This window comes from Corvus moneduloides, chromosome 2 (genome assembly GCF_009650955.1).
Source record: "Corvus moneduloides isolate bCorMon1 chromosome 2, bCorMon1.pri, whole genome shotgun sequence".
Classification (NCBI taxonomy): domain Eukaryota; kingdom Metazoa; phylum Chordata; class Aves; order Passeriformes; family Corvidae; genus Corvus; species Corvus moneduloides.
In genome coordinates, this window is record NC_045477.1 from 97847703 (window position 1) to 97867951 (window position 20249).

A 20249-nucleotide genomic window follows, 5' to 3' on the forward strand; every position below is an offset into this window, starting at 1 on the left:
TCAGATGGAAAGACGATGCTTTCAATTTTTACTTCTATTAAAAACTTTCTATGACAGTATTACATAGTCCTTAAATGGTGGGGAAATTACTTTTGGTCCGTTTCATGTGCCAAGAGCATGGTAGACAGGTCTTAATGTTGGTACCTGAGTTAATTTCCTTTTTTCCTTCATAATAGTTGCAAAAAGTGAGATGTATAGTTGTTCACCATTACTTTATAATGACATTTACAGCTGCTTCATGGAGGGAAAAATGAAAAACTCAACTCTTGTTAAATAAGTTAAATCTTATTAATTAACAGATTCTTAATAAGCATCTACCTGTAGATGATGCAAAGTTTATAATTCCTCAACACCTTCACTGAGTTAATTATATTTCATATGTAAATTTATATCTGGCAAAAGAAGGGTAGCATAATATATTTTTCTAGAGGAATGTGAAGAAAACTTAGTTAGCGATTACAAAATTGGCAATGGATTTCATTGTTTTTCTGTGTAGCTTTCATATCCAATAGGCTGGTTTGAGGTCAGAAGCTGTTTTACTTGGAACTTGTAATTCAAGGAGTTTAATTACTGACCACAAGCCAGCTGAATAATCTTTGCCTGAGAACTTTGTCTTCAGTTATTTTAGTGACGTCAGTTGTCTTCCATTCTTCCTTATTGGCACTTGGACTGAGCTACCGGACCCAGTGAAGATGAGATTGACTCACCAGAGCTGCAGCTGGAACCACTTCTGACAAACAAGGAGGACCAAGATCATACCTCCTTTAGCTGTATTGACTGCACATTAGGCAAAATAGTAGTCAAAGCATGTAGTTCTTCCTCAGCTTACAAAGAAAATCTCATTATACACAGTCTGGGCTGTTGCGTTTTTTTTCCAGAAAGAAACACACTTTGTAAGGTGCTATTCTTGCTGAAATGTTTCCTAATCTTAGTGTTAATATTAGGTCTGGTGGTGACATTCAGCGCTGTAAAAGATAGCAGCCTCTGATTTGATCTAAGACATACAAATGTAATAACACCAAGCCAATTTTGCTTGTTCCTCATTTAATTCCAGTGGATGTGTGTTGTGCTCAGTGTTTGCCAAGTACTCTGCACTTGCAGAATTCTAAATAGTTCTTATGTCATCTCTTTGGGTTTTAGCTGCGGGCAGGGTTTCTGTGTCCAATTATGCTTGTTTGGGCTGGAATTTACCCTGCAGAAGTTGATCAAGAAGTTAAAGCTGTACCTCTGTGGGTAAACAAGAGGGCTAGGGACTGAACTCTGGTCTTACAAGCAAATGCTGCAGCCTGGTTCAAGCCCACACTGGTGTGGCTAACACACTCTGACACTAATTGTTATCTTGGAGAATGCCTGTACTGTTAACTAAAAGGTTTAATGAATGAGATTGATTTCTAGTTCTTTGGCAGCTTAACTTCTTACAATACTTCCTTGCTTTAGTTTCGACTGTTCCAAGCTGGCTGTCAATGGTAAAATTGTCTGTAGGGGTGGGATAGGTCCAGTTGCTGTGGGTAAGAGTTAGTGTCTGCCTCTTGGTCTATTTTATCAGTCAGATTGTTTGGGGTTTTTTATTCAATGAAATTTTGAATACTTGATTATAGTGTTCTTGAGTAATATGGTGAAATGTGGTAGAAGAATATCTCAAGTAGGAGCAGTGTCTTACCTGTTGGTAATTTAGAGGAAGAGATGCGCATTTCATTCAGATGAAAATAGTGGTAGCTAAATAGAGTATTGAGACTAAGGTGGGCTTGCAAGGTGAGTGAGATACTAGAAGAAAACCAGAAACACACTAGAAGAGTTCAGAAGGATATATGATTAAATAACTTATAAAAGCTGGACTTAAACTTGGAAGTTGGGTTCTGCAAGTTTGTTCCTGATGCCTAGTCAGGCATTGGGTCATTTATTTTCTATTAAAGGTTTCTTTCACATGTAACAATAACTGATTATTTTGTCAAAGCTTTTTCATTAGTTTCATTCATTAACACCTCTGCTAGAACTCTCATATTTTCAGTCTTGCTGGTTGTCAGGATAAGATAAAGTCTGATTCTACAACACGAAACTGCAGATCTCTTCCTTTCTTCTGAAGACCATTTTGTTGCTGCCATAGTTGCCTAATGTAAAAAGTGTATGAATACTACTACAATAAGATTTCTGAAAGTGAAGGTCTCAGAATTGCCAGTAGTTTGGTGCTGCTGCCTTTTCAATACGTGTGTACAAATTCAATGCTAATTACATGGTTGTCTGCTTTTTTTGCACTATCTGTGCTGTAGAATGTAAAATGATTGTTTCTTTATCTGGCTTTTTTTTTATGAGGCAGAGGGACCTTTGTGAAGAAACCAGTATTGGCATGACAGATTTGACTTAATTGCAAACTGTTGTTTCTGTTTACTTTATAGGTGAGCTTGTCCAAATCTCTCCGAGATACTACAAGTAGACTTGCAGAGTTGGGGTGGCTACATAATAAAATAAGAAAATATACAGACCAGAGGAGTTTGGATCGTGCATTTGGACTTGTCGGACAGGTGAGTCAGCTAAAAAAAAGTTCTAACTACAATATTTGGTCTTGTTTTGCTAAGAAACTACTTAGTAAATGCAGTGCTAGAGTGGTGCATAAACTTTGGAGCTTGGATCATTCATCATCTGATTTACTCCTTTTGTGGATGCTGCATTTGATATGGGTCATAGTCAGAAGGCAAGGAAGAGGCATTGGCTCTTGCTGGTCTTAAGGATTTGCCCCTGTAGTTAGTAGCTGGAAACTCTCATAAATTCCTTTTCCTAATTTTTTTTTTCTTAATAATATTTTAAAATTATTCATGCATGTTCATAAACAAAAACATTTCTTAAATGGGATGGTGCCATCCCTGAGGTAATTAATGACCAATTCAGTTGTTAGTGACGTGTGCAGGAGACATTCTTGTCAGCTATTGTTGATGTTCATGTGTTAGTACTGCACTAGCTTACATAAAATGCAAATAGTCCATTATCTTCTGCCCTCTTTTGAATACAGCATCAAAAGAATATTAATTTTTGTTTTTATAGGTTTCATCATCATGATTTATAGTCTACAATAACTTCACTGCTGCTGTAATACCCAAAACCACATTTACTGCTAAGACATTCCCGTTTCCTCTCACTTGCTCCCTCTGTAAAACTGGATATTATCCCTTCTGAGTCGACAGAAATGTTATCCTTGCCTCTAGCCATAACATCCTACCTAATCTGCCAAGAAATTGAAGTGCTTCTCCCTTCAATCTAATTTTTCTTAAGAGGTCAGTAGAGACACTGTAGTGCTTCCTACTTTTCTAATGTTTTATTCTGTTCCATTCTGTCTCTTATTCTAAGTAACCTTTCCAGTTACATATAAGTAATTATTTTTCTACTGATCCAATGCTGATTTCCATGTTTTGTATGGTAGTGCTACTGTGTATGCATTTTCTTTGGACTCTCCCCTTTATATCTGGGTGAAATTTGGTTCTTTATCTAGCAGCTTCCTGCTTGTGCTTATTTTTACTGTCTCTGGCTTTAATCTTCAAGTTTACAATAAGGGGAGAACTTTAATTCTTCAGTGAATTTAAATGTGCAGTATCTTGGTTTCTGTATGCAGGTTTCAGATCCTGTGCAGAAGGCTGTGCAGTTAAGTTACCTGAATCTGCATAGCTCTAGTGCTGCTAATCTTGCTTGAGGCAAGCACTTGTGTATATTTCTAGGACATAAACGTTCAAATAAAAACTTATATTCCACTCTTGCTGTCAGTATCTGGGCACAGAGTATGCCTTCATGCTCTTCATAGCTTTTATAGCTGAGAATTTCAGGTGCTGCACACTGTGCATTAAGGAATTTAGCACAAGAATATATGTTGTGTTATAAAGCATCTTTTGCCTAATGTTCTAAAAGATTGATTGTGTAAACCCCTGTTTAAATCAGGTGTAGAATAAGATGTCTGTCACCTCTTTTGTTATGATTCTGGTGACTGTTTTTACCACACAAAATGTCAGGTATTAACATTAGAAGTAGAGATATAACAATATATTACACATTTTTTCTGACTTTGCTGATTAATATCTAAGTTCTAATTTGTCCTCAGAAAATAAAAAGAATAATCGGCAGTTAATTATAATTGGCCTTGTTCTTTGGCATTTTGCCCATTTAGATCCAGTTGAGCCAGTGGGCATTTTAACTTTTTTCTGTTTACTTCCTCAATTCTCTTTTGCTGCAGACCAAATCAGAATTCTAGGATAATGTCCAGTTTTTCTGTATCAGTTTGGGAAGCAAAAGTCTCTGGTTTGTGATGCAGGAATTGGTACTGGATGTAAACTTTAATTTGTAAAGCTTCTCTGAAAAATTGGTGACCAGTTGGATCCTGGCTACTAAATCATTAAAGTCAATGATTGCTGTTCTCCTTTTTGAGCAAAACAGTGCCTTTGATTGTTTTCTTGGAGGCTCTGCTCTACCCTCTGTCTTGGCAAGTGCCACTTTAATAGGTTCAAAAATCTACTGAAGAAGCAAGTGAGAAGAAATGAAAAGTGGAGTTACACATAAAGAGATTTCTTTTTGCCCTTCAGTATCCTCTGGAATAAAATGAATGTCAAATTTATTTATAATGTCAAGTTGAAGAAAGGAACCTCCTTTCCCTAAAAAAGATACAATGGCAAGATTAATGACTTTTTTTTTCCTAGGCTTCTTAGCTGCTTAGCAGGAAAGAAGATTTATTTTCTCCTTGTGCTTCTAGAAATGATTTCTGCCTTTTACATATTCTAATGCATAAATATTTTACTTCAAGTTCTTGGGTTCTTTCTGTGAAGTTTTCCTTATTTTTTCCAAATTCTTTTGACTGTAATTCTGAAAGATCTTGAGGGGAAAGTGCTGGGAAATTTCCCATTAAAAAAAAAAATCCATTAAAATAGATATCAAATTCATTAGCTCAGAATTGGTTAGAAAATTTTGAAGAATTTGTGTGTGTGCATGGGAGTATTGTTCCAAGTAACCAAACAAAAAACTTTAGGCACTTTCTGGGGAGTTTAAAAGTCTTTTTAACTTAGTCCCAAATTAATGAGCCATGTTTTTAGTTCTGTTTTGAAAAATGTGTTGCAGGCAATTTTTTAGTCTGTGTGTTAGGTTAAGATCATTACGAAACCAAAGCAAGACCCCCCCCCCCCCGACCTTAAACTGTAGAAAATATTTATCACTAAACAAATATTATTTCAGGAATTGTTTTTAAAATTTATCTTGAGTTTTAAACAACCTAAAATAGCTGTGCCTAGAATTGTTTTACAAAGAAGGGTTTTTGCTTTAGTTCAGGCCTGAATTAACTTCTGCCCATTTTACAGATTTCTTAAGATATACTTCGTAATGTTCATTTCTTCCATGTCAAGTGAAGAATCATATATAACTCTGACTTGATAAAAGGGCAAAAATTTAGAGTACTTGATCCCGCAGCACTTACTGGGAGTATTTTTTTTTTGAGCATTGTGGTTTTTTGTTCATGTCATATAGTCTATACTGTAAATATAAAAATAATTGCCTAACTTCTGTGTTCTGTTGTTAGAGGCCTTCCTGAAAGGTAAACTCTATTACTTCACTGCATAGTGTATCTTACATGGTTATTAAAAAAAAATCTTCAACTGGGTCATGTTATAATTTGTACATCCCTGTGCTAATTATTAATGCCATTGCTGAGATGATGCATCTACTTGAAGAGTTACACTTGTCATAGTTTAATCTGTTGATATAGTTAAGACAGCGAGAAACAAGGTCACTTGATAATGTATATATATTCTTGGAAAAGGTGTATGCAGCTCTTAGGGAAGCACTTACATGTTTGGCCATTTCTCTAAGAACTGGCTTTTATGCTGAAACTTGTAGAATGATTGCCTTCAGGAATTTTCTGACTATGTTGGAAGTGTGGTGATAGAATCAAATCGGAAAGATTTCTCCTCATTACTTTTCCTTTTTTTTTTTTCTTTCCCCTTCTCTTACAGAGTTTTTGTGCTGCCTTACATCAGGAACTTAAAGAATACTACCGACTTCTGTCTGTTTTACATTCTCAGGTGAGTTAAGTGGTACGTATTCAACTTTACTGTTTTGTTCTACATTATCTAAATACCTCCTATAAAGGTATACCTACCTACCTATTCTGTTAGAATGTGAAGGATCTACAGCAGTTTCTGTTGACAGTGAAGACAATTCTCTGTAACTTGCATACTTCTTACTCTTTGAATGTATGTGCCCTTGAATCTTTTTCTCTTAGGAATTCACTGGTATTTGATATGTTACATAAGCAAGGAATACAATGTGTATTTCTAAGTCTCTGTCCCTGTTTTGCATCCTGTCAGTTTCATCTTGCATAATATCTTTATCATTCAAATCCCAAACAATGTGACACATCCTTGAGGGGAGAAAAAACCAATCTTTATTTCAAGCAGTGCATGATTCAGCAGCTAGTAATAACAGTTGCAGCTTTCTTTTCTATGTGGGGCAGTTTGTTCATCTTTTTTTGTCCCTTTGTTTTCTGAGAGTAAAGACATCTGTTCTGCACATGTTTCAGTGTTTTACTATTTTTCTGTAACGTATAGACCAACTCAGTGCTGATAATCTTGCAGTTTGTCCACAAATGTTTGTAGATAAGTGCATCTAGATACTGTATCTAAAATTAAAGTAAAATAAACATTTTTCTTCTGCTTGCCTTTTTTAAAGGGTTTTTAAGGGGTTCATTACTTGTAATGGTGAAAAATTTATTCTGAGAATTGACTTACAGCTAAATTAAACTGCCTTTTAAAAATTCTAACTTCAATAAGATCTTTATAGTTTGTCATAGGCTTTTGTAAATGTTTTCAAAGCATTTGTTCTTTTTAACTCGCAGTTCTTGAATATTCTTGACTTTTGGAATGCTTGTTATATGTACTTTTTGCTTGTTTTTCCTGGCTATTATCCAGTTGTTCCTTTTGTAGTTACTTCTTGCTCTGTCCAAAATATGTTTTCGCTCTTGGTTTGCTGAAGCTTTAATTTATTCTAACTTCTAAAACTTCTTGACCATGAAAATATTTGACTACTTTGAAATGCAGTTTTGTCTACCTTTCCTGCTCCACCAAACTTTTCAAAAGAAGAGATGAGTACGGTGGGAGGGAAAGCCTGTAAGGAGAAAACGAAAAGAAAGTTCTGGGGTTACTTATTTTCAAACTGCATTTGCCTTTGTGGTGGGTTGACCCTGGGCAGCAGTCAAGCACCCACCCAGCTTCTTACTCCCCCCTGTCTCTTGAGGAATGGGGAGAAAATAGAAGGAAGACAAAAAGGCAAGTCAATCAAGTTAGTGATGGTTTAGAAGGGAAAGCAAAATCTGTGCGTGCAAGCAAAGCAAAGTAGGGAGTTCATTCACTACTTTCCATCAGCAGGCAGATGTCCAGCTGCTTCTGGCAAGCAGGGTCTCAGGATGCTTAACACTTGCTTGGGAAGAAAAACTCCATCACCACAAATGTTCCTACTTGCTTCTCCTTTCCCTGAGCTTTTTTTTTTTCCTGAGAAAGCTCTTTGTCCTCCATAAGCTTGGAAGTGGTTTTCCAGGATTAGTTGCTATCCCAAGGAATGAAGTGAGTCTCATGGATGTGTAGCTCTATGGCTCCTCCTTCTTGAAGAGAGGAGTGATATTTGCTTTCTCAGGGTCGTCAGAAACTGCCTCTAATTGTGGTGTTGCAAAAATAATGGAGAGTGGCCTTGCAGTGACATTGGCCAGCTCCCTCCCTCGACACTTATTGGTGCATTCCATTAGGTCCCACAGACTTAAGCATATCCTGTTTGTTTGGTGACCCTAGCCTGATCCTTTTCTACTCAGTCTTCCATGTTCCAGACTCCTCTTCTTATCTTGACATCTGGTCTACCCAACAGCAAATTTTAGCAAAATACCAAGGCAAAAAGGGCATTAAGTACCTTAGCATTTTCCATTTTTCCTGTCAGCCCTTTCCTAGCATCATTCAGTAGTTAGATACACATTTTTCCCAGTCTTACTTTTACTGCTGTTCTTGTTGCTCTTCATGTTCCTTGCCAGGTTCATCTTCAGTGTTAGAGTTCATGCGTGCATTGAGCATGTTGATTAATTGCATTTTCATAGAGAACAGTCAATACAGTGTCTGTAATGCTTTGCAGCAGCAGCAGACTGGAGTTTCTGGGGAATCTAGGTCCCTCAGCACCTAACTGAAGGGGGTCCCTGAATCATGTTATGTTTGGATTTTCAGAAGCTCCTGGCAACATTCCTTCCCAAAGGTGTGAAATGAAGGAGATCTAGCAGTGAAGGAGAAATTCTTTTGTGGCTTGCAGGGTGGAAAGGATTGAAAGTCTCACTGCAGAATGGAGAGAAAAACTGTACCTTTCAGCTTCCTGAAAACATGTACAAAATTGACTTGAAATTAAATGTATGCAGCATTCTTAGATTCAGGAGATTGTACAGGCTGCCAGCTTAGGAGTTGTTAACTGCAGTTCCAGAGAGCAGTACAGGCATAGAACAACAAGAATCTTGGTAAAGGGTTCTATACTCTCTTTATAACTTATGATGTCTTCAGAGCTTCCCCCGAGCATGTTTCTGCCCTTGAAACAGTAATCCTAAACATAGTGTGTACTATTCCATAAGTGTCTCTGGTCTTTTTCTTGCAGGTTGTTTTCACTTTGCAGCCCATTTAAAAATGCAGTTCCATGATGAAGATGTACCATGTCTTCCCTAAAGCCAAAGGGTGGCTTTTGCTCATGTCTCTTTTACCATTGCTGATTTCCAAAAACACCAAAGAAAAATCCCAAACATGGACCCAGGAGCATTTGGAAGCAAATGAATTTAACTGGCTTTAAGTTAACTTGTGAACTTAATGTGGATGACACTAGTCTTAAATTTAACTAGTGTGTTGCACTTGGCTAAAAAAATGTGCTAGATGGGAAAGCACCGAGTGGGTTGGTTGTCACGTACGAGAAACAGCATCTTCCGTAAGAGTTTGTCTGCTTGTACTGCTCTAGGAACTTGCTTCTATATTCTTAAGTTGTGTTCTTGTCCTGGTTATTCCATCTGTACTTGTAAGAGATTTGCATTTGCACCTTGGATGCAAATATTTGGTTGTTATTTTCCATGGTGTTGGAAGATTCATGGTGGTCACATTATGATAGAGTTTTCTTATTGTAGCTTTTAAAGTTTGGTGTTTTTCTTTCAATGTAGCAATTCCTTAATCTCACTGTAAGGCAAATTTAAGTTCTGATGGCATCTGGAGGAAGACATTGAATGGGATTCGTCCCATGTAGAACTAAAATAAGCTGCATGTGCAGTAATAAAAAATTTACCTCCTATAGCCTGCCTTTACTTTAGATGTTTTTCTTTACGCTTTTTTGAGTATCTCTTGCTGTCTTTCAGAATCTCTTCTCCTTTCCTTTGCTCTTCTCTTTTCATGACTATTATCTTGCTGTCTCAAACTTTCTTGGTCTTTGTGCTTTGTCTACCTTATTGCACTTCTGCTTGTCTCTGTTCTTTCACCTGTGCTTAATTCTCTGTTTCCACTAAAAATTGACTCTCAGGTTTTGGCCCAGTGATTTAATGAGAGAATACATAACACAGGGTATTTCAAGTGTATTAGTAAAAATCTGACTTTAGAACAAACTATGAAACCTGAGTTCTGATTCAGTCCTGCTCAGTTGTATTCTTTGACATGTCTTTCTGTTTCTAACTTGATCAGTTGCAACTGGAAGATGATCAGGGCGTGAATTTGGGACTTGAGAGCAGTTTAACACTTCGCCGTCTTCTAGTCTGGACATACGATCCCAAAATAAGGTTAAAGACCCTTGCAGCTCTTGTTGATCACTGTCAAGGTCTGTTTAACATTAATTTAATATTTCTGGGGAAGTTACATACCTTTGAGTAGTTGTGCATGCTAGATATTGGTATCAATAATATTAGTGCTTGTTTGGACTTTTTTTTTTAGAAAAAATTAAGTCGGTAATTCAGAGGATTCTCCCTCTTCTGGTTTAAACAAAGCGTGACAAATTATAGTGCCATGTTGATACATTCAGACTTCCTACTTTTTTAAAACTAGAATGTGCTCAAAAAATTCAATTTTAAGTATGCACTTTTCATGCTATTTTCAATTACTCAATCATCTTGCAGAGAATGGTACACTGAAAAACCCTAGTAATATATTATGAAGTGACTGGCTTAGTTTCTTCACTGTGTGAGTATTATGCAATTTCTCTGTATATGATGGCATAGAAGAATAATTTGCCATTTGTCTGTGGATTCATGTTAAACAACAAAACTTTGCAAATTTGCAAATATCATGTGATTTTGTTGGCAATCCACAAGAAGATGGTGGGGAGAGTAATGTTAGAGTTTACCAGAACTTTGGCTAGTAACTGGCTAAACTGACCAGTAACTGATGCTTTTCCCTGAGGGTGCTTCAGATTTGAGATTATAGCCCTTTAGAAAGAGCATCTTAGCCAAAAAAACCTGTTTTACCTTGATTATTGGAATTGGTAGCAAATTCTTTAAAAAGTGGGCTTTACTTTTAAGATATTAGTGAAAATTTTGAGTTTTATGGCCTCTGCTGCAAGGAAGCTGTAAGCTGTGGAGTATAGCAGCAAAATCAAATATTCTATCTGGTTTTTAACTTTTTTTTTCGACAGCCTCTTACTTTTCAATTACAAGAAGACAGGAGATGTTACCTAATGGAGCTATGGGGGCAACTATAATCAAGAAACAGGAAAGCTGTGTTTGTGTGCATATGTGCGCACAGAATATAAGTGTCAAGAACAGGAGAGAAAGAAAACATTCTAAGGCTCCTTTAATGCTTCTCTGGAAGCATAACATCAACCTCTGCGTGTGATCTGATGTGTGATGATCTTGAAATTTGCATTCCTCTAAGCTACCATAAAGTAGACAGAGAACTCTGCTTTTAATGCTTTAGTAAGATTAATAATTCATGCCTTAAAACCTAGGAATTCCCTGTTAGCAGTAAAAAAAATCTACTTTTGCTACATTTTAGAATTGCTGTTTAGCAAACTCATTGTGACACAAGGATAGCTAAAATCAATGGCTGCTAAATTGAAATGGGGTGTGTATGGTTTTCCTTCAAATGTTTCTGTTCCTCTCCCCTATGATCTTACAGGGAGAAAAGGTGGTGAACTAGCCTCAGCAGTTCATGCCTACACTAAAACAGGAGATCCCTACATGAGATCTCTGGTTCAGCACATTCTTGGCCTAGTATCCCATCCTGTACTGAACTTCCTTTATCGCTGGATTTATGATGGAGAGCTGGAGGATACATACCATGAGGTAATGTATGTGCTACAGTAAATACTTCATCTCTTTGCCTTGGGGTATAATAATCTGTGGGAATTTAGAGGAGAGTTTGAAAAGTAGGGTGTGATGAAAATGTATGACATGAGTAAGCAATACATACAATAACAAACTGAAATATCACTCTCTTCATGAATTCTTCGTGAATTTGGTATCTGCAGGTTGCAGGGTTGCAGTATGTTGTCTTCAACAAATCATATCCTCGGTCTGGTTAGTAGAGTCAGAATGGTGCACTGACAGTAGCTTCTTGTTTCTGAAGGCAAAATAATTTCTCTATATCTTTTCTTGCTTACTGTAACAACAGTAATGTATGCAGAGTTCTTTGTAACAGTTTAGAATGTAAGCCTTGTATTTGAAATGAAGCTCATCTTTCTCTGACTGCATGCTATTATCCTTGATAAGTAAGTTCAAACTAGGTAGAAGAGCTTTATGATTCCAGAATAGAAACTCTGCAGAGTTATTTGTTGTGAGTTCTGTAACATCAAGTTCCAGTAATTGTCCTTTTTCTTCTTGGAAATATTTTTATGCTTTTTTAAATTCTCTCAACACATTCCTGTCTCCAATCACTACAGTCTTTTTAAAGTGATTAGATTTTTAAAATTTTTTTTTTCCAAGAAGGCAAAGAATCATTTTTTAAAATTATTTGAGCACTTCTGAGAAAATCTGAGTAATTTTACTTGAGAGTGAAATATGCTGTTTCTTTGGAATGTCCTTATTTTGGTTAAAATTTAGGTGAGTGACAGTAACAGCTGATCTTTAAGGTCAGCATTATGTAAAATGTCTATTAATCTTCTTTTAGAAGTGTAAAATAGATTCTTTTTTTCCCAGCTACTCCCCAGATATGAGGTTTTGTCTTTGTTAGCTCTAACCTCTGCATGTGCACTGTAAGAGTGTTCTTAATCTTAAAAATTATTGTTGGATGTGTTGTACTGAAAGCTACAATTTTGGTATTATAGACAGTTTTGAACTAAGACAATTGAGCATTCTTGGAGAAAATGGTGTTTGGAGGCAGTGAAAAAAGTTTGTGTCCAGAAAATGGGTGTATGTCCTCAGGATAAGGACAGAATCCATCCAAAATTCACTTCAACAAAACGAATAAAGTCGTTTTAGTTTTTTACAAATGAGAGGATTCTCTTGTGTGGAGTTGAGAGACTATAGCATTTGATCACCGTATCAACTGCAAAATTTTTTGGGGATTGTGGGATTTTTTGTGGGTTTTTTTTCCTCTCCATCTGTTAAAATAGTAGGAATAATAGGTGAAACTATAGGTTAGAGTTTACATTAGTCTTTTGCTTTTAATATTTATTTCAATCTTCAGTTTTTTGTAGCTTCAGATCCTACAGTTAAAACTGATCGGTTGTGGCATGACAAATATACTTTGAGGAAATCAATGATCCCTTCTTTTATTACAATGGAGCAATCAAAAAAGGTATGAATCTAAAAGTTCATCTTCTGGTGATTTGTTTGCCCTATGCTGCTGCTTAGATTTCTATTGAGAAAATAGAGGACAAATTTAACAAAGAATAATCCTCTCAGGAATTTTAGAATTGTTTCCTGAGGAAGAGACTGTAGGACTGTTTTTCCTTTCCATTCTCTAACTCTTAAACTGGGGGAAAAGAACTTTTGTGTTTAAAACCTTTTCATGTTAGCATTGCTGTTCTGGATTGCTGAGGTTGGGATTGTGAAACTAAGGGCACAGAAAGATGACAGCATATCTTGTTGTCCTGGTGGTTGTGGGCGGCTTCTTCATTTGGTGTTTTTTTATGTGCAAATCGCTTGTTTAAAAATCCTGTTTTGTTCAGGTTCTTCTAATAGGAAAATCCATAAACTTCTTGCATCAAGTTTGTCATGATCAAACTCCATCCACAAAGATGATTGCTGTTGCAAAATCTGCAGAGTCTTCAAAAGATGGTACAGTATTCATATTATTTATTCAGTGTCTCCCCTTTGAACTGACCTCCCGTACAATACGTGTTTTAGACTGTAAACTGACTTTATGGATGGTGGGGTGGAAAGGAGCACAAAAGTCCCATCTGCCTTAAAATATAGATAATATAATGGATACTTCTTTTTTACAGAAGATGTATGTTGATGCATGTGCATAATTTTCTTAATTTGATAGGTTTGCTGGATGTTTGTTAATGTACTGAATTTCTGAATGAAACCATTTTAAAAAACAGTTCGCCTTCAGCTGCCTCAGCTGGGGTGGGAGCAGGGATATTCTTGAGTGCTGCAACAAGAATATAGTATGTTTGACTTCTCATCAAATATACTTCATCATACAATTCTGTAATAATACTGAGTTAACTTTGTGGTTGAAAAATAAAAATACTCAATTGGTTGTAAATAAGAGAATGAGCAATAAAAACAGGACAGAAGCCTTTTTAACCTTTCTGTTAATGCACCATGCCAATATGTCAAAAAAAATTAAGTATGTGGAAGGTTAGTAAAATTCTTTTTGAAGATTACTTAAAATTGGGGTTGCTGGCTGTTGAACATGGAACCAAAACTTAACTATCAGAATTCCTTCAGTTTATTTTATTTTATTTAAAACAGATCTCGATTTTAATGAATGAGAACTTGTATATCATTTGGAGTTATTTTTTGGTGGCATGTTTGTTGCAATGAAATTAACATCGTTATGACCAAAGATAGCAAATAGTAAGCATCTAAACCAAAGAGGCTTTATGTCTGAATACTAAGCAAAAATTGTGTAGGATACCGCTACATCTCAGAGAAAGGAATGATTGCTGCCTTCTGGTGAAAGTGGTATTTTGCCTCTGTAACTTCTTTTGATAACTTGTTTAATATACCAAAGATAGTCTAACTGTTAAGATATCCCAGTGAGCTGTAAGTTTTCTGATGCTAATCATCTACATATTTTTCTGTCAAATTCTTGTTTTCAAAGAATATCCTTCTTTACACTTTAGAACATAATATTACTTACATAATAACTTTAAAGCTTGTGTATGTGGGGTTGTTGGGTTTGGGGTTTTTTTTCCCCCCAAATAACCTTGGATTAGTTTTAATAGTAACTCTTCACAGTATGGATTTCTGGCATGAGTACCTCCATGAAAAATGTTCTAGTAATAAAATCCCACCCACATCTGGAAGAATAAGTCATCTAATAATGTGATTCTTGTACCATGTTCAGTGCTTGCTTAGTCAAAGATAAGCCTAAAGTGCAGAGAGGGGTCAGGGTTAAGTGAATAAGGGCTATAAATGCATTTAAACAATCATCATGCCAGCTACTCCTGGAAAAAAGGAAAAAACATTCTTTGGCTGCACTATTTTCACCACTTTATACAGCATTTATGGCCGTGCTTTTCCAATATTACTTTAAATTTGCACTTGTTTCTCTCTCTCCTTGACTGAATGGAAGATCTGTGCAAATGCAGGTTTCCTATTATGTAGGGGATGAGTGCTTCAAAGCACCTACATTATCTTAAGTGCTGAGAATAACTGTTTGAGACAGAAGCATAGTTTTAGAAATATGTTACTCTATCTGCAGTGTGCTGAAGGCATGCTGACCTTGTGGTTGGCAGCCTAAATACCTCGTGGTATTGCATTGCTTTAATTTTGCATGAAACTGCATTTGCGTTTAGGGCATTTTACCCATTTAATCCTGAAAGAACATCCTCTGTCAGAGACGTTGGAAATGCTTCCTTTCATGCTTGTTTGTGCCATCTGACAATATTCTGAAAGTCCTTTTAGATAATTACTTATTATTAAGATCATGGAAAGCTAGGATGTCAGCCTGAGTTCTGGATGCTTTTTCTCATTTTAAATCTCAATATTTCATGGGTTTGGCTGTGTTATTGCTTTCATTTGCTTTGGGATCTTAATGATCATGTTTCTCCAGCTTCCTTTTGATGCTGAAGTAAGCAGGGTGTAGAAAACTGTCTGAACATGTATTAAAACAAGAGGTCTGACATAACTGTATACAAGTTGGTCATCTTGCCTGGCAGGGAATTTTACAGCTTCTGGGAGAGAGGAACAGTAAGAAAGGCAGATAAAGTGACCTCAGCCCCAACATGTAGTTGTAGTCCATAGTTTGGGGTCTTCTGGACCAGGAATGACACTACATTCAGTAGCAGCTCATGGACCTGCCTGTCAGTGCTTTTAGTCTGACCCTTTCTTTATCCATTTCTGGCTTTTCAGTGTTCTGAGATCATTTTGCACAGTTTTCAAAACTTGTGCCTAGGCCTCTTGTTTGTTGATGTAAACAACCTTTTTAGCAGTTTTGCATGGCAAACGGGAATGCTGCGTTTTGCCTGTGCTGGGGTGTGTGTGTCTATGCAGAGGTGGTGCATTACAACTACATAGGTAAAACTGAACTTTCCAGTCTGAGTTGAAGGACTGTGGCCAGGTCACTTCCTTCAAGGCAAGAGGATCAGTACTAAGGAGAGGGGAAAGGCTGCTTTTCCTGCTTGAGACAGTAAGAAGTCGAGACTGGTCTGTGTGTCTCAGAGGTACTGCCTTAGACACGCTCACCCCTGTGTGAGGACCAGCATGCCTGACATGGTGGGCTGGCTACAGACAAGCCAGGGAGTTGCCTTCTGGCTTTGCCTGTGCCTTGAGCTGGTGCTAGGCCCAACCTCTGTGTCCAGTGGCTGAAGATACTGGCTGGTAACTCTCTCTGGATTGGCTTGTTCCCTCTTGTTTTGCCTGTAAGGCTCACAGCATCTTGAGGAAGGACACTTGCACTTACTGCAGGTTGTATTAATTCTCACATCTGTAAGGTTGATGTGTGTTACTTGACTAAGTAGTATTTCTCTTGTGTAAGGATTTTAAACACAGCAATGTATTATAAAAGTGTCATCTTGTTGACATCTCTTGCACTTTTTGTGTCTTATGGAGAGTTTCACTGGTTACTGAATCATAGTTTGGAAACCTCTGGGAATGTCAGTGAACCAGACATTGAATTTTCCCTTTTTAAAGAGTGACTTCTTTATTAGAGCCACTGCTTATTTCTTCAGTTTGTAAGCATTTTATTAATTGAGTAGTTAAAGTGAGAGTATATCCTTTAATGCTGAAGAAGGTCTGATTTTTGTGATCGTTGGCAATCCAGTATTTGGAGTATTGTTCCATGTTGCCTGAAGAGGCTGCAGTTCTTGCTATCTTGTAACAGCTTTACCTGAGTCCCTTTCTCGATAAGCTTATAGTTATAGAAAACAGTGAAATAAGCTTCCTACTACTTTCTACTGCTTCCTGCTTTCTGTCCCCAAATTGCCTTGCATTAAAGATGGAGAGAAAATATCAGGTTGCTGGCTGTCCCCCAGGTAAAACGAGAATCTCTCGTTCTTTTATATATAGAAACTCTCTTCTGAGTTTTTTAACATCCTGATTCTTTGATTTATTTTTCCCCAGACCCTTAGAAGTGCCTTCTGATTTAGATTCTCCCCAACAAAGGTTTTTCCTAACTCTGAGCTTTTAGATCTCCATAAATTATTTCATTTGTAAACTGTGATATTTCAGCAAGCTTAAAAATCCCCACCTTTTTCTGTAAAAGTGACATAATACGAGCTTCTACTGGAAAGTACAAACTGGGCACAGATTAAAAGTAATATTGTTGAAGTATAGGCTGCTTTAGACTTGCTTTTGCTTTGGCTATGGCAAATGTATAGCTGAGTGGATCAGAAGAAATGGCAGTTTTTCTGTTTGTGTGTTTCAACTCCAAAGCTTGTTTGCCTCAGTTTTGGAAAACTACTAATTTAATTTTAATTTTTATTTTCTTTTAGCTGCTGATTTGTTCACAGATCTGGAAAACGCATTTCAAGAGAAAATTGATGCAGCTTATTTTGAAACCAGCAAATACCTGCTGGATGTTCTCAATAAGAAGTACAATTTGCTGGAACACATGCAGGCCATGAGGCGCTACTTGTTACTTGGTCAAGGAGACTTTATCAGGCATTTAATGGACTTGCTCAAGTAAGACAATAGGAAGGGTAATTGTGTTGAATTTCTGATGCTTCTGTGCATGATCAGCACAGAAACTTTTTCGCTTTTTGAAGAGGACCCTCTAAGTACCTTGTTCAATTAAACCATTGAGTAATAACTTTTAAATTCTATTTTGGATTTAATTTCTTTGACCCTGAGGCTTAAAATTTGTTCTTCCTTTTTGATTAGGCATACATACAGTACCATTTCACAAAGTCTTGAAAAGTTGCACTAATGTAGATATCTTTATGCCAGCCCTGTGACAGCCTCGAGGATGTTGGCACTTCTCTTGCTCCTGTCAGCAAATTTAAGCAGAAAAGTTCTGCTGCTCTTGATGCTGCTGGTTAGCGCTGCTGGGACTGTTAGGCCTCTCTGTATTTTGGGGGTGTTTGGTCCAAAACATTGTTTCAAAACCCCTCAATGCAATTTAAAAAATCTAATTGATTCCTCACTGGCTTCTGTTTTAAGCACCCAGGTGCACCCACAACTACCGATTCCAGTTCTTAAAGTGTATTGAGAACTCACTTTTACATGGTGGTGCTACTGATGAAATTTAGTCAGTCAGAAGGGTTGTTTGCAAAGCTTTTCTTTGATCTAGAGGTCAGGCTTTGTAATAGAGCTTTCATTAACTTGTTTGTAAATCAAAATCAAGATTGTCTGCTGGCAGTTTGTACATGACTATGCTTTTTAATGTGAAGCAGAATAAGGTTGGTTTGTGGAGTCAGTATTACATTTGAGGCAGAAGGAGTGAGAGGCTTTCCAGTACTGATCCTGAGGGAAAGAGAGAGGTAGTACAAGACCTGCATGTTGCAACTCTTTGGAAAGTTGGAGTTACGTAGAGGGGGAGTGGGTTTCTGTGTTTCTGCCAGCACTTCTGAGCCTACAAGATGGCGATCAGAAGGTTTCTGAAAACTGAAGTGAAATTATTGGTTTGATGTGCTAATGATGTAATCTGCCTCATTTTAGATATGAATGCAACTCAGATTACAGACTAGCTAAACTAGCAATCCTGGTAACTTCAAATTACTGGCATTAAATGAGGATTAAGTTACTCCTCATGCTAATGTTCAGGAGTATAGCTGCATATGAATACACATACTCTGCTCATACTCTGTGCAAATATTTTGCTCACTGCTTCTTCATGATTAAGACTGAAAGAGTAATACGAGAAGTTTTTAATGTCTCTTAGAAAAGAGTTTTGCTGTGTGCTGCAGTAACTACTGAATTCCTGCTGCAGAGTATTTCAGTAATGTGCTATGACTGTTTCATAACCACCAGGCCAGAGCTTGCACGACCAGCTACCACCTTATATCAGCATAATCTAACTGGAATCCTGGAAACAGCAGTGAGGGCAACAAATGCCCAGTTCGATAATCCTGAGATTCTCAAGCGATTGGATGTTCGACTTCTGGAGGTCTGTTGCATCGTGGTGACTCTGACCTGAAACATACCTTTGTGTGTGTGTGTGTATACATGCAGACATCTATTTTGTGTGTGTATATGAGTACATTTCTCCCCTTCCTTACCACTGAAGTGTACTTTGAATAATATAAAGGTCATTTAGTAAGTCTTCTTATTTTCCCTTTCCTTGTCTGTTGTCTATTTGTATTTCAAGATGTGGGTTTGCAGCCATTGACAGTACAAGGTTGACTATTTGGGGCCTAACAGAAATTTATGCTGATGGCCCTGATTTGAGGTTCTCCAAACAGCTCTTACTGCTGTTGCTCTTACAAGAATTGGAGCAGGAAGGGGCAGGTTGGGGTGTGTGTCTTCTTCTTGCCCTTAGTTAAAAAAAGAAAAGCATTGAAAGCACATTTCATGGAAGAGACCTGTGGTAAGAAACTTTAATTAATGTGAAAGCTTCATTCCCAGAGGTGAGACTTTACTGATGAGCTATAGCATCTGAAATAAGTATTTCAGATGCCAAAGAATTTTTTCCTTACCTTTATTTCCCTTTATTGTGTTCAGTGGAGAAACACTGACATTAGAAACATCAATATTTGTGTGAGATGAGTCTCACCCTTGTATCACAGGGTTTGATTAATTTTTGCTAAATCTGCTACTTTCAGCAAAAAACTCCTGTATCTCTTGTTGATGTGGATGCTTGTTTGCTCATAGGCCTTTCATAGGCTTGTTTGCTCATGAAAGAGTAAGCAAGAGTTGGTCTTCAGCATTAGTATGCTCTGATTATACACTGACAGTAGCATATCTTTTTAACCCAGGTGTCTCCTGGGGACACTGGATGGGATGTCTTCAGCCTGGACTATCATGTCGATGGGCCAATAGCAACGGTAATGTCATACACTGCTGGTTCTGAATGTGTCTTGGGTGCTGAATTAAATTGCTAAGTGGTTTTTTTTTTAATTGAGGTAACCTTTTTTTGTTTTGCAGTGTGAGATCAGAGATGGTATTTTTGGCATCTAGGATGTACCTACTGTATTAACAGTTAAACAAAAATCTCAATTCTTAGCAGTTAACTGTGAGTGCTGAAAAGCTGCGTTTAAAACAGTCATTACTGAAAATCAGTAATTCATTTGTTCCAGCAGTTTTTAGCAAGTACTTAATAAATTGAGTGCTCCTATTCTTTGATAATTATTAGTCTGTAGATGTTAATTTGGGAAAATTTGCAAGGAACTGAAGAATGTATTTGTGGAGAACTTACTTATGCTGTCTAAATGGCATTTGATCGATAGTTGCACTGTTTATCAGAATGTATTTAGCCTCGATAAAGAACTTGTAAAGAACTTTTTTTTTAAGCAGGACGAACTGTGAGTCTGACCAGCAGAAGGCATTTTCATGTGCAACTTTAAAGGAGGCTTAGGCTTTATGTTCACCCCTTCTTATGCTTCCAGCAGTGCCCTCTGCCTACTTAAATGCTAGGTAACAGTACAGCCTTCAAGGGAGGATCTTTCCAAAAGCTCTGGGAGTTCCAGGAAACTTTTTTTTTTGCTATATTTACCAATAAACTGCATGGATCAGGTAAGATGGACTGTGAAGA

The 20249-nt window shown here is 37.1% G+C and overlaps 1 protein-coding gene across 3 annotated transcripts in view; it reads left to right on the plus strand.

Annotated features, from left to right (window-relative positions):
* Positions 1–20249, plus strand: part of TUBGCP3 (tubulin gamma complex associated protein 3) — a 56849-nt gene that overhangs the window by 25047 nt on the left and 11553 nt on the right. For all 3 annotated transcript variants that reach the window (XM_032100541.1, XM_032100540.1, XM_032100542.1), the window contains exons 8-16: positions 2394–2519; positions 5976–6044; positions 9696–9828; positions 11121–11287; positions 12630–12740; positions 13114–13222; positions 17053–17242; positions 18530–18665; positions 19474–19542. In XM_032100541.1, the coding sequence (XP_031956432.1) occupies positions 2394–2519; positions 5976–6044; positions 9696–9828; positions 11121–11287; positions 12630–12740; positions 13114–13222; positions 17053–17242; positions 18530–18665; positions 19474–19542 (1110 nt within the window). The remainder of the gene's footprint in view (positions 1–2393; positions 2520–5975; positions 6045–9695; positions 9829–11120; positions 11288–12629; positions 12741–13113; positions 13223–17052; positions 17243–18529; positions 18666–19473; positions 19543–20249) is intronic.